General features: G+C 44.1%; 1 protein-coding gene across 1 annotated transcript in view; it reads left to right on the plus strand.

Annotated features, from left to right (window-relative positions):
• The first annotated feature begins 11,993 nt into the window (after positions 1–11,993).
• Positions 11,994–14,452, plus strand: part of GCM1 (glial cells missing homolog 1 (Drosophila)) — a 7,754-nt gene continuing 5,295 nt past the window's right edge. Inside the window, exons 1-2 of the mRNA XM_009333258.1 lie at positions 11,994–12,194; positions 13,882–14,134. Of these exons, the coding sequence (XP_009331533.1) occupies positions 12,093–12,194; positions 13,882–14,134 (355 nt within the window). The 5' untranslated portion in view covers positions 11,994–12,092. The remainder of the gene's footprint in view (positions 12,195–13,881; positions 14,135–14,452) is intronic.

Genomic DNA, 14,452 nt, shown 5'->3' on the forward strand with positions numbered 1-14,452 from the left:
CTTCCCGGCGGTGCTCCCAGGCTAGTACCGTGAGCCCCCGCTGGGACAGGCGACTCATACCTGTGGGGGTCAGTAGCTGTGGCAGGGCGGCCCCTGGTCTTGGGCTCTGGCTGAGGCCCGGTGCCCACTCCTGGCTGGGTTTCTCTCACTTGCTGGATATCAGGTGGCCAACGAGGCCGGGGGATGCTGTGTCTCTGCCTGTTGCCGTCAAGGTGCCAGGCTTTGGCCGAGGAGGTGCCTGTGCTGTTGGAAACGCTGGCTCCTCAAACCTGCTGCTGGGGACGTCATCGGTCCATCGGTTGCCTGGACCTCCCAGTGCTTTTTCTTGGTCCCACAGGTGATTGCCCACGGTAATAATGCTGGCACAAAAGTGTGCGGTGGGGCACACGTCATGCTGCGGATCCGTTGGTGCTATTAACAATGCAGTTGGAAACACACGGGTGGTTGGGTGTGAAGGTGAGGGTGCTGTGGTGTGGTTGCAGGAGGCTCCATTATAGAAACACACGGGTGGTTGGGTGTGAAGGTGAGGGTGCTGTGGTGTGGTTGCAGGAGGCTCCATTATAGGTCCTGTGCCTGAAGTGAACAGCTTGGGTTTGTGTCCCTGCCCACTCGTGGCAGCTGCTGGTGCTCCTGCGCGGTGTGACAGTTCCGCTTGGGTGGAGATTCATGCTGTTGCCTGGGGCCATGAGGTAGCAGTGTCAGCTCGGTATGAGCCGCAGCCAGACTGGCGATGTGTTTCCAGGCTTAATGCTTCTCCTTCAGTGATGTTAGATGTCCCCAGGGGGATGCGATTACAGCTCAATTTTGGGCAGTCCCGGAACTGGGTCCTGGATGGCTCAGGGTCGCGGCCGTCTCCAGCCTCCTGGAGTCAGAGGGCTTTATCTGGTTCAGGTTGGGTTCATTTTCATCCAGCGCACGTCGCTTTAATGTCAGAGATGTCAGGGAGCATCTCGGCATTGCTCCTGGCACCCTGACACAGAAATTATCCCAGTGATTGATCCCGTTAATTCTTTATATTGCCCAGTATAGCAGCAGTAGATCATGCTCACGGCTTTCACGAGGACAGTCTGTAACAGCAGGTGCCGCCTTCCCTGCCAACGGAAACGGCGATTCTCCTCTTGAGAAGCAGAAACACCTTGGATCTTGTGTTCATCACCTTGGTTGATCAACATTTTCTCTTGTCTTTTAAGTTGGGCGGGCAGCTGTGGCAGTTCATCTGTTTAAAAAAAAAAAAAAAGAGGGATACTTGTCCCTTTTCATGTTCCAGATCCCATTTGTTCCCTTTCCTATTTCATGCAGGATGAGACAACCAGAGCAGCTGAGCACCGCAGAGCTGCAGGCTCCACAGGGCCGGCACAGGCAGTGACCTCTATGTGACGGAGGGCAGACGGGATCAGCTAAGGGGGTGACCAGTAATGATTTACGGTACCTCTCTGTAGGTGTCCTGGGATACGATGGGGCCTACGGGCAGCATGTTCAGAAAGAGAAACATGATGAGGGCTGTGGAAGGAGGCTGTGGAGGGGCAGAAAGACGACTCGGGGGGTGAGGCAGGGGCGCACGCAGAAACATGACAGGGCGTGGGGGCAGAAACACAATGTCCCTTATGTCGACATTTCCACTTACATGGAAACTGTAATTATTATAGTGGTTGCTATAGTTATGGCTGAAAAGTCCCTTTGAACAAGTCCTTTATATACAAATAAGCGAGTTTTATGGCTTAAAACAAAAGCCTCAGTGAGCTCAGCCATTGCCTGACAGCAGCAGTCTCCACCTCTGGGATGGTTACTCGCTAAAGGCCTGATACCCAATCTCAATCAGCACTTTCCACATGTCCCTCAGAAAAGTTTCAGGACCAAGTTTTAATGCCAGTAGACTGTATTGTCCCTTTTCTTGATGTTGCTTTCCTTTGTTTTTCTGTACAAAAACTTCTAGAGATTCTTTTCAGTGATTTGACTGCCTCAAGGGATAATATATATTAGAAATCTTGTGTGCCCTAAATATGCACGGTAGCAGCAAGATTAGAAGACACCATCTTTATGTGCAAGAGAATTTATGAGTATATCTTGCTAGTACCTATTTCAAACTTAGATATTTAAAGTATGTTACATTTTAAATGAAGAGGAGGATCAGCAAAATGAAGTGGGCGAACAGCAGCTCAGAATGGAAATCATCACTTGCAAAGCCAGAGGACTAAACCGTAGCCAATCCATGTGGAAAGGAGAGAGGGCTCACCCGGTGAGGAAGGGGTAGTGGGAATTTGTGTCTGACCAGGGTGCAGTCAGCGTGCTTTCGAAGAAGGTATGAAAACTGCTGCCAGTTAGAGGCACTAGGACGCTACTATTTTAGCAGCACTCCTGAAGGTGTAATTCCTCATATGGAGCTTTCCAGATCAGTTTGCCTCCTTTGTCAAGGTGAATTGGAGTCATGCACTTACTGTGGAAAGAATAGACGAGAACATCCTGACTTTCTCTGTCTTTCTCATTTTGCAAGAACTTCTGCTTAGCAGCCTTGAAGTTATTCAGGAAGGGGGGGTTGTTAAAAGCAATTTTCACTTGTGTATCAACAACAAAAAAGGCATTTTTGCCACAAAATTAGACTATCCCCAAAGAAGCAACTAGCTAAAATGCAGCTAGAAGAAAGGTAATTCAGAAAGCAGCAGTAAAATTATTTTGATCTCAGTGCTTTGCTGTGTAGCACCACAGGTACGTTGTTTCTATAAGGTCATGATGTATAAATACCACCACGTAGCCAGCAGGAGTTCCTGCCGAACACAGGCTGTGGGTGTCCCTGCAGGTTTCTGCCCAAACACATAGGTTCCCTGTCTGCCGCCACTCCTCATTCATTGTCTTCCTGCTCCTGGTGGCCACGCAGAGGGAAAACGGTGTCAAGGTCTGGGGTTTCAGAACAGTCAGTGACAACTCAGGTTTGTTCAGCGCTTGCTGTGCCATACCTTCTGTCCTCGGTCTCTGCTTTTCCGTGTCAATGCCGACAGCAAAGTCCCTAGGTCTGTGGGCCCAGGACCACATCACATGGTGCCCTCCCTCGCTGCTGTCACAGCTACAAGTCCAGAGGCTTTAGTTCGCTGACAGCCTGTGCAGAAAATGCTGTTGAGACTCATCTTCTTGAAGGACAAATGGACAAGTGAAATACAGAGAATACGAAGACATGCTTGTCCTTCTGTGCTGAAAGGAGCACAAGGTGTAAGGAAACCCAGTGATACTTATTAAACTCCTACTGCAGTTTGTGCTGCAGCATGATAGTGGATATGTAGGCAATCACCGGAGCGTGTCATCAGATTACCAGAAAATTGCTGCACCATGTTATTAGATATGCTGAAAACTGTACGGTATTTAGTTTCAAATGCGGGGTCCATCTTCCGAGGGGGCAGTGGTTTGTTCAGAGGAGACTCAGAACAATCTGCAATACCATGCCACTCGCGTGGATGGCCTTTTATAGGAAGGCTGGTCTGACATCCGTCAAACTGAGTGGAAAGGCAGATAGAAATTCTCCATGTCACAATGTAGTGCAAGACAGAAAAACTACAGCCAGCAGAGCTAAGTAACCTTGGCAGAGCAACCTGGTAATGCAGCTGTACAGCTTCCAGTACCTAACCAACTCCATTGCTCTATAGAGACATGCCCAGCTTTCAGTGAGCTCAGGGTTCAGGTTGCGTAAGTGCTTGACAAGGTAGTCAGTCATTCTGCAAACATGACTCAATCAAGGCAAAAGTAGGGGAGGTCAGCCTCGGAGCTAAAGAACAAACCAGGCATCCTGGGCTACTAGTTTTGCTGCCTGTTATTCTATAAGGAAAAACAATTTGGAAAAGCTGTAGGTATCGTAGATACTGTATTGTGCACTCTGCAGTTAGCTGGGGGATAGGTGAGTGTGAGTGGAGAAAGAAAGTGGGGCAAGGGACGTGACATGGGGAGCAATGCTGCTGTCATCACTTTTAGGAAATTCATCTGTTAGCATGTGAGGATTTCAGCTGTAGTAGAGTCCATTGGATTTTTAGAGAACAAGGTGTTTTCTTGCACCATTGGATTATTTTGTCAGAATTACAGGTGTTTTAATATGAATCCATGTTGCCAGTGAAACAAAGTATACAAAGCAGCTATCACAGCTAGGACATGGAAGGGCCAGGAGAAAATATAGGGTCAGTGCACAGACCTTTTGTAGAGGGAAGCAAACCTGTGGGTATCCTCCTGCTCGTGGGGACATTGCAGGTGACAGGCACCAGCTCAGAAGCCTGAGAAACTCAGTTGTGCACCCCGCTCCCGTGTGAGATACGATAGCAAGGAGAGGCAAAACTCCTAAGAAGGTAGATTTTTTTCAAGCTGGTCTTGAGCAAGAGATAAGCTTAGAAATGCACTAATGTGATAGATGGACACAGAATGAGAAAAGAGCATGTTGGCCATAATTTTGACAAGGAGAGAGGCAACAGTTACCACCTCATCAGTACAGGTGAGGACTGCCCATGCTGGTGGACATATCTGTCTGGGTTTGGCTTGTTTCCAGTTCCGATGAGGCAGAAGAGCAGCTGGCCTTCACCAAGTTTTGCTGGGGACCTACAGAAAAAGATGCAGGGGAGTGCCATGAAGGCCAAGGAGAAATGTTTGAATAGAGGATATTGAAGCAGCTTCTGTTGGGTTGGATCAGATGAGGCCAATGGCATGGAGGGAGCTGAGGGATTCCAAGGGGTGACAGAAACCATCTCAGGAGGCTACACCAGACCGCCAAGCCTAGGCTTATAACTGGGATTCCTCTCTCCTAAGAGCAACAGAGATAGAATCTGGAATCAAATAAATAATCAAGTGTAATCTGGTACTCCCAAAACTGAAAGAGATCTGATCTTGTGTCACTCTTACAATTTCTGCTGATCCCGGGGATACTGAGCCCAGCCCAATTGGAAGAGTAGCTATGCTTTCTCAGGGGCAAAGCAAGCTATGCCCTGTTGCACAGCAACAGAATGAAACTCCGTTTCTCCCACAGGGTGCTCCTTTCAGTTGCCCAGGCTATGGAAAAGGTCCTCTCATTGTTGAATGTATAGCAGATCAAATTAGTTAAAGCTTTGTAATTTCTGCCTGAACACTTAAATCTATGAGGCGATACAGTCTGTCAAAACTGGAACACGGTGTGCATATAGAATCACCACAGCAGGTGATTATACCAGAAACAGTGGCTGTTCTGAAGTTAGGGCATAATTAACTGATAGGAATTAATTTTGGAATTACCTGTAGCTGAGGCTGGATTTGGCAGATATGATACTCCACCTGACCCTAGAGAAAAGCAGGGAGTGCTGTCAGAGATATCAGAAATGAGTCAGTTCCTACAACAAGAAAAGTAGAATGCATATTGCAACAACAGAGAGGGAACAAGGAAAACAATAATCATAGCAACATACCAAATTCCTGTTCTGAAGCAGATGGACATGAAAGACAACTCATTTAGCAATTAGACATTCTTTAAATCACAAAGGGGAAAATTACAGAATTGCAAGAAAGAGAAAAGCACCACGTTCAATAGCAAGTGTCAATCCATGAGATGAGATTTTGCATGCATGTGATGTTCATGCCAGGCAGAACAATGAAGTAAAATGTATTTGCACCAGATGCAAAGACAAGATGGGAAATTGAACATCAGATCAAGAGACGACATGAGTGAATGCACTAGGCTATGAAGACTAGCAAAATAAGAAAGCAGAATGGCCATAAACTAAAGCCATTTTTAGATTACATTATAATACTGCCACTAAGATATTGTAATTTTTAAGCATAAGGCTCACAAAAAGCATTCCAGCTAAAATTTTAGGTAATCCCCAGAAGCCAGTGATTTCAACTAAAGCATGTGAATTCACAATCTTAGTGAAAAAACCAGGAAAGATCGTTTATACAGTCAGCAAGATGCACAAGTTAAATCAAAATTTTATCCAGACCTGAGTCCACCACAGCATCCCAATATTAATGCTGTTATAATATTACCTTGATGATTTTGCGTTTGTGGGCTAGCTGCCATGAATTTTACCCCAGGAAATAAATAGGATGTCTAGAACATCACATGCTTTGCAGAGTGTCTGATATGTTAAGAGAAAAAATTAGAGAGATCAATAAAGTGAATAGAAAGCTAGATTTCACTGCCAAAGCATTAGAGCTCACAGCTTTAATAAAGAGCTACCGAGAAATAAAGTGAAACACTCAAGCACCCCAAACATATGATTAAAAAGAGCTCAGGCCCCAAAGCTTTCAGTTGGAGCTATGTTCTTCATGTGGCAGAGAAAGATATGTTCCTAGCTTTCAATGCCACTGCCATGGCAACAAAAAAAAGTCTTAAGTTATTCATACTATCCTGTTCAATAGTAAGTCATACAACTACCAGGCTATCCACCGAGAACACCACTTGAGAGCTAACCCAAAAGTGGACAAATATCAGTTTCCTCAAGAAGAGCGACTGAGAGGCCTGGCAGAGATGTTTACTATATGTGATACAAGTGTGTGGACATGAAGTTCATGTGGCAGACCCTTTGGCAAATCATGCTCACAACCGCATCTGTCTGCTGGAAAGTGCCAGGGAAGTAAATAGAAAATGAAAAATGGGAATATTGCAACCGACTGAAGTATCATTCAATTGACACAGAGGAAAAACTGAGATGATTACAAGCTGTTGAGTTAGAGCAGGTCAAGAAATTACCATCCCATCAGCAGAATTTTCATGTCTACTTAGTAAGGTGGTACGGTGGTCTGTGTGTGCATCTCTGTTCTGTTCAATACAGGCAGAAAATACACAGTACCTCCCAAGTGGTCTGACAAAGCCACCCTGAGAGTCTGTACCGAGTAGTGACCTAACCCCATGAGGGCAAGAGTGATGCAAACTACATATTTGTAGTCTGACAAAAAATAGTCCAAGACATTCATCAGTGTTTGAGCTCTGAGGTGAATTCCGGGCTAATCTGTCTGGTTTATAATCTGTGCTGTAGACGTGTCTGTTCTATATGATGTGACCATCAGAGAACCCTGCACAATATGTCATTTCAGACAGCACTTCTACAAAGAGGATGTCTGGACAGGGATGGGAAATTAAATTTTTAAATAAAAAGTGTTAAATGAATGTGACTGAAGCAGCAAAGCTAGAAGAACTACTCTACCTACAACTGACTTCCTATCCAGAGCAGTCTGGAATTCAGAAATATTGAATAAAAATATGAGATCATCAGCCTGTTCTGATATCAAGGGCATTAACAAGACCAGTTTCAAGTAAAGAATTAAAGAGAAACAAAGGACAAACAAAACCAGTCAAGGATTTCAAAATACTTCCATTTCAAAATGCGTCCATCTTTCTTTCAAAGAGCCAGACCACAGGGGAGAAGCTTTCACTTTTGGATACTGAACGGTGAAAACAGCATAAGCATTTCAAATGATGTTGAATGTAGAGGCAGCCAGCTTGAGAATACGTCAGGGCCATCTGGGAACAAAGCTTGTCTCCAGAAAATGAGCAGCATCCCCAGTGCACTTTTGCACAGGCCAAAATTGTCTTCTCATTGCAAATGACATGTCTATTTGTAGTGAGTTTATGCTCCACATCTGGGAGTTTAATCATATTACTTCATCCTGCTGCCACAGTTGATTAAATAGCAAGGCTGAACTGGAAGATAAAATTGTTATTTTTAAGTCTATAGAATGTATTTGAAAAAAGAAAAATAATTATCAGGCCAATCCAAAGAAATATTCCACAAGCATTATCAGTAGCACCTTGGTATAGAATCATAGCATCATAGAATAGTTTGGGTTGGAAGGGACCTTTAAAGGTCACCTAGTCCAACCCCCCTGCCGTGAGCAGGGACATCTTCAACTAGATCAGGTTGCTCAGAGCCCCGTCCAGCCTGACATAAATGTTTCCAGGGATGGGGCACCCACCACCTCTCTGGGCAACCTGTGCCAGGGGTTTCACAACCTCAACAAAAAAAAAAAATTATGTTGTCATCCAAATATGCATGTTTCTTGGTACCTGTGGTGCAGCACCATGGAACTCTGCAGTAATAAAAAGGGGACTGAAGAAGGACGAGAGGCTTGCGAAGGCCAACACCTGCAGTGGCAGAGAGGCAGGAGAGCTCCCATCAGAGCAGTGGGGAGAACCTTTTAGTGTCAAGCTGTGCCTGCAGGGAAAATCATGCACTTGAAGGCAAGGCACAAAGGCAGCCATGGAAGACAGCGAAACGCACTGGTGGCAGGACAGGTAATTCAGCCCATGTAAAGGGCCACTGACTGCACCTGAGGTCAGTTAAAGGTTGTCGTCGCTGAAAGACGACACCAAAGAGGGAAAAAAGAAGACTGATGGGAGCACTGACAAAAGCACCTTCTTCATGTGGCAGTAAAACAGTACAAGAAAGGAGCCTGATCTCGTGCCTTCTGTAATACCCTGGCTCTGTAATAGCCTACAACCACATGTTCCTGCCACCAGCTACCGTCCTTCGGCAGAGCCTGCCACCTGAACCAAAGACAGCGGTGGGCAACCTCTGCAGCAAGACAGCTGCTTTTCCCCAGGCACTGCTCTGCAGGGTTGCACAGCCTTCTCTGGACCATGAGCCTGAACGCAAGAAGATTTTTAGGGCTCCAGGGCTTTTTCCAGCCCTTGATCTCTTGTCGTAGATGACTGCTAAAGAACTCCTGACATCCAACTGCAGTTATGGTCTGAAAGACTGCCCTTCCAAATAAGAGCTTGCAGATTATATTGAATTAATTTAACCTGTGGGCTCGCGTAAATTGGTAACACGTAATCTCTTTTAGAAATCCATAATCCTTTTCCTAACAGTGGTCCAACACCAAGTACTTCTAAGGAAAATAGAAACCTTCCTAATCCTTGCTAGTTAAAAATTGTCATAAATCATAAAATGTGAGACTTAATATATATTTCTAAATGTATTCTAACATATTTCAGATGTCACACCGGTATAAGTATTAAATAGCATTTCTTCAAATATTATTTCTTTCCTATGTTTTTGATCTCTTTTTTAGGCTTGACTAGTGTTCAACCTTCATGACATGCTACAACAATACTAGTAGTAATGTTATAGCGCAAGGGTCTAAAGAAATAAGCGGGGCAAAGCTTGTCGGGAGAGGAAATAGCTTTCATTAGACCAACTGATACTAATTACATAGTGAATGAAAAATGCATTTCTTTTTGTCTCAATTTTGATTTTGCCAGTTGTTTTCACGCTGTGCCCCTGGGCTCTTGGGCAGTTAAATAAGGAGAAGCATCCCCTGCTTCCTCTACAATCTTCTGTATTTTAGGTGATTTTTACAGTGCCCTTGCTTATATGTCTCTTTTCTAGAGTGAACAATCCCAGCTTTTATGGATTTCCTATGCCGCGAGCCCTTTCTCTTTCTGGGAAGGACTGGTCTTTTTGCACAGTATCCTAAGTGAAAAATCAGTGATGGTCTGTAAATTGGTAATACCATAGTTTATTGTATGGCTCTTCACTGCAGTCTCTCTGTATTCCAACAGCCTGGTTGCTTTTTGTCTGACACCTTGTGTTTCTGGAACTGCCCATATGGATCCCTCAGTCACTTCCATGAGTTAATTGAGAGCAGTTCTGTAAGAGAAATAAATACTTTAAATATTACCCTTCTAAACATGAATTATTTTGTCAGCGTGAAATATAAGTAAGTTCTTCTAAAGGATTAATTCAGATATATTTTTGTAATCTGTGCATTTTTTTCTCCATTTTCTTCACTTCCAGATTATCAACAGATACATTAAGCATTGGACCAAAACCAGAACCTTGCTATACCCTGCTGTTTACCTTCTGTATCAATGAGCATTTACAAGGAATAAGAAAACAAAAATAAACCACAGGGCAGGAGAACAACTAGATTACTTTCACTGTTTTTCAAGCACAATCAATTGCACCACATTCCAGTGCCAAACAGAGGCAAACTACTTACATTGTTCCTTCTTAATATAATAATTCCCATTTTTCTTACATGTATTTTTCCAAATCAAAATAATTCAGTGTTGACATCTAAATTTTCACTTTTTATCAAAGAAGAGCAGAACAGTTTGTTCTGGGGAAGGGAAGGGAAGGGAAGGGAAGGGAAGGGAAGGGAAGGGAAGGGAAGGGAAGGGAAGGGAGAGGAAAAAGAAAGAAAAAATATTTCAGACCTTATAATTTATAAAGCTGCTACACTTTAGTAATAATTAAAGCTACACAAATAACAATCAGAAATTTAATATGCCACATCATCCTGTAATTATCGCTCAAAGTTTTTGCTACTATTTCAGCCTTTGCCTGCAAGTAGCTAAATATGTATGATTCTCTGTAACTTCATTTTTTGTGCGTATTATTATGAAATCATCCATGTCTTTCATTAATCTTTAAGGTAATGTTTAATTATTGTTTTACCTCTATCAATATAACATAAAAGAAGAAATATTCCATTTTCTCTAATAAGAACAAAATTAAAATCAATTTCTAAGCCATCTCATTTTGAAAAGTAATTTTAAAAGCAATGAGAGTATCATCTTGAATTCTATAACAAATCATTTCATGTTTTAGAGCACACAATAGTCAAGGGTCATTTGTTTAGTAAATTCAACTCGGTTTTCCAATGCAGCTCATATTTTGTTTGTCCTGACTTTACTATCTCCATCTTCATTGTAGCACAATATGAAAATATATGAAGACCTGATGTTTCTTACAGCCATTTGTATTTCTGAGCAGTGGTGTTCCCTTCTCTGGTCTAACATCTCATTCGAACCTGTGATGGGTTAGCTGCCCTCCAAGAACCAGCCTCAGTTCAAATTCCTGAGCGCACTGGTGCTGACTTCCAGGCACCCCTCTGTGGGGTCTTTTTCCACGGGGGATGCTCTGCCATAGCCTTCTTTCTCCCCCACCACCATAGCCTGAGCCACGAAGTGGGGCAGTGGGGCTCTGACTATGCTGCCAGAGCACTGTACAGCCAAATGTCTCAAGTGCTCTGCAAATACCTGCAAACTCTCGCTTTAGAGATGATAATATAACATGAGAAATTAAGATCACGGGTATTTTATAAATGGGTAAACTAAGGACATGAAGGCTAAGTCACTTTCCAAGGGCCATGCATATGCAGAGCCAGAAATAACAATAAAATAAATTATGCTTAATAAAGTCTATGAAATAGAATCTCATCAAGTAGATTTTACTTCTGCCACTACTCAGTAGTCTTCAACAAATCCTTAACTGGCATAAATTACAGTGACCTTCCTGAAACCATTGAAGCTTTCCCAGTTTCCAGAAGGAGAAAACTGGCCTGTTCCTTTTCTGATTCACCTTTTCTCTCCTTGCCAAAGGAAACAAACCCCAAAAGTTTTTCATGCGTGGGATCCCTGAGGATATGGTATTAAGCTTGGCTGGTACTGAAATTCGGAGTAGGGCAACTGCCTGCTTTACAAGATTTCGGGCAAAACCTGTTGGTTTTAACAAACATACCTCGGTGGGTTTTTTTACTTCAGTCTACTGTAGAGACAGGCGAATGCAGGTAGCCCAACCTCCCTTTCTACACTTCCCTCATGCAATTGGTAAGGTCTTAGAGATGCCAACAATACATGGAATGGCTGAGCACCATTTCATCTGAAGTGATGTAGCCGTCCCCTCTTGTTGCTCACCTTTGTCATGTGCAGCGTGTGAAATATCTAATGGGTAAGCAGCAACTTGAAGAGCCCTTAGCAGCCGCTGAGCTGTACAATCGAGCCAGAGCTGGATCAGATGTACAAAGAGCCTGTGAGCAGAGTTACATGACAATAAACTTGGTATGAGAGAAGACCGAGCAAAACAGAACAGATGGTAAAGGCATGATTTGCTTGCTGTTAGTGATGCCTCTGTAACATCACAGGCTATCTCTAAGCTATATTTTCCACTGCATTGCCGGCTTGCAAAACTTTTAATGGAACGAGTTTTTCTGGCAGAAGAACACTGATTTTTATCTTTAATGAGCAGCCTCTCTATCATTTCGCTTCAGGAAACAGCTTCCTGGTTGTAAACTGCTTGAGAGTGCTGACAGCCAGTCAACTTCAAAAGCAGCCAGGAGAAACTTTCTTGCTAACTTTGGGAAGGAATTAAAAAATGCTGAAAGGTGCAGATGTTGTTGTTATGGAGCAGGAGGACTCTGCTTCCCGGCATGGAGAAATGACAAACTGGGATATCAATGACATCAAACTTCCCCAGGTATGTGTCTGTGTCTTAGAAATTTATCCAGTTCTGACCGGTCTTCTCCACTTCACCACGGATCTTAAATGCTGTCTCAGTCATCTATGCCTCATTGACTTTATTCTCTTTGCCACCTTGAGGTATGGGACCCTGAAAAGCTAGAAAATATCGAGCAAAATATTGAAGTTTCCATGCATTTTTCCTTAAACATATTATTGAAACATATTATATATGTTTCCTTAAACATATATTGAATGCCGATAGACGAAAAATAGCGATACTGCAGATGTGTTGCCTTTCTAGTCCACTGGTGGATAAGGTGCAGAGATAAGGTGCTGGATAAGGCAAGCAGGCTGGCTTTCCGCACAGAGGCAACACTCCTTTCACGAGCACCTCGGAAAAGCTTGCTTCATGCAGGCAGAGATTTGCTGAGAGGCAGAATGGTGGGTGATCTTTCCCTTCCTCAATCCTTTTCTAGTCCTCTTATCTAAAAATCTCATTCATGCTCTCCACTGAAAGCCCACAGCACCCTACACCCCAATGTCATCTCCCTGTCCCTCACCTTAGCATATTTGTGACAGATTTCTCCTGCTGGGGTCCTTCACCGTCCAGCTCTTTCATCTCCCAACCCTGTCTTCTTACCTGATCCCAGTCTCTTCCCTACTATGTCACTGCTGTTCGCCCAAAGCCTCCACGTCCTAGGCTGCCTCCTACCCTGCCTTCCACCCCAAGGTCGCCTTCACCTGCATTTCAGCCTGGAGGCTTCCTCCACACCCTTCCCTATCCTATCTGATGGCTCCTGGGGGAGCACAGGAGTTTTTCTCTTCTCAGTTGATGTTTTTGCTGCTGTAATGGCTCTCGGTAGTTGGGATCAGCAATTTCAAGGAAATTCCTACTGAGTTTTTGTACCCCTACAATGACCTTTTCCCTCAGTGGGTATGTTAGGTGCTTTACAGCTTACTGCATTTTACTGTGTTAACTGTACCCACTGAGGTGATGTGTGGTTGGTCCTTTGCCTTTTCTTTGGTTGCGTTTTATTTTTATCGTTCCTTATAGTGTTGTCTTTGGGGCTTTTTTTCCTTAGTCCATAGCAGCAAAAAAAAAACCAAACCTGACCAAGATGTTATTTGTTTTGGACTTCAGAAAAATCACTGTGGAAGTCTTTCATGGCACTTTTAGGCCAAAATGAACCGAAGTCCAGAACTAAAAACCTACAAATGTGGGCATAGTCTCAGTCTCATTCAGTATTTGCCCTTTTTCCAGCAAGCTGAGCCAAATCAAGCCAAATGATTCAGTGTAACGCTGCTGTGAATAGCCTGAAAGGCAAAGCAGGATCTCTGCCATGAAAGCTAACAGAAGTTAGTCAGGCGGTGACTGCTGCCTGCAAGGAAAGTATCTGCTATTTTACGTCAGGCACCCACCTTTGTCTCCCGAGGAGGTCCTGCACTGAGCTGGACCCATGGGTGAGTGAGAACAACCTCCTTGCCAGGCTTTCCTGATGCTTTGGGGCTCACGGGGAGCCACAGGGAGCTGTGTTTTTTCTGCCTTTTCTCCACTGCTCCCTCCTGCCAACCAGCATCACCTGCCGGGGTGCTGGAGTCACCCAGGCTGGAGGACACCCAGCAGAGGACCAGCTCTGCTGGGTTCTTGCACAAGCTCTTCTCTTCCCCAGCCTAAAATGTGGCTTGCTTTGGTGTCTCCACAGGATGTAAGACAGATAGACTGGTTTCAAGAATGGCCAGATTCCTACGTAAAACATATCTATAGCTCAGAGGATAAAAACGCTCAGAGGCACCACAGCAGCTGGGCAATGAGAAACACCAACAACCACAACTCTCGCATCTTAAAAAAGTCCTGCCTTGGGGTGGTGGTCTGCGGCCACGACTGCTCGACCTTGGATGGGAGGAAGATCTACCTAAGACCAGCCATATGTGATAAAGCTAGGCAAAAACAACAGCGTGAGTATGAACATGGCTGTTCATTATATCGCAGTTCGTAAGTGAACACAACATAAAAGAAATCCAAGTAGAGGATACCCTTTGGATTATCCAACCTTCCCGCTGCATTCCTTATATTCAAAGGCAACTCTTGATTTTGGAACAATGCATTTTACATTTCTTACTGTTGGGGGGAGGAGTTGTTTGCTTGTTTGTTTTCTTTTTTTTACTTTCATTTTTAATCTCTATTTCTGATGGTTAGAGATTGATTCCCAGCCTTCTCAGGCCCATGAGTGAGGCTACTGAGAAAGCTGTGCAGTGCAGGCAGCTTCCTGCTGT

Source organism: Pygoscelis adeliae, unplaced genomic scaffold (assembly GCF_000699105.1).
Source record: "Pygoscelis adeliae isolate BGI_AS28 unplaced genomic scaffold, ASM69910v1 Scaffold57, whole genome shotgun sequence".
Lineage (NCBI taxonomy): Eukaryota > Metazoa > Chordata > Aves > Sphenisciformes > Spheniscidae > Pygoscelis > Pygoscelis adeliae.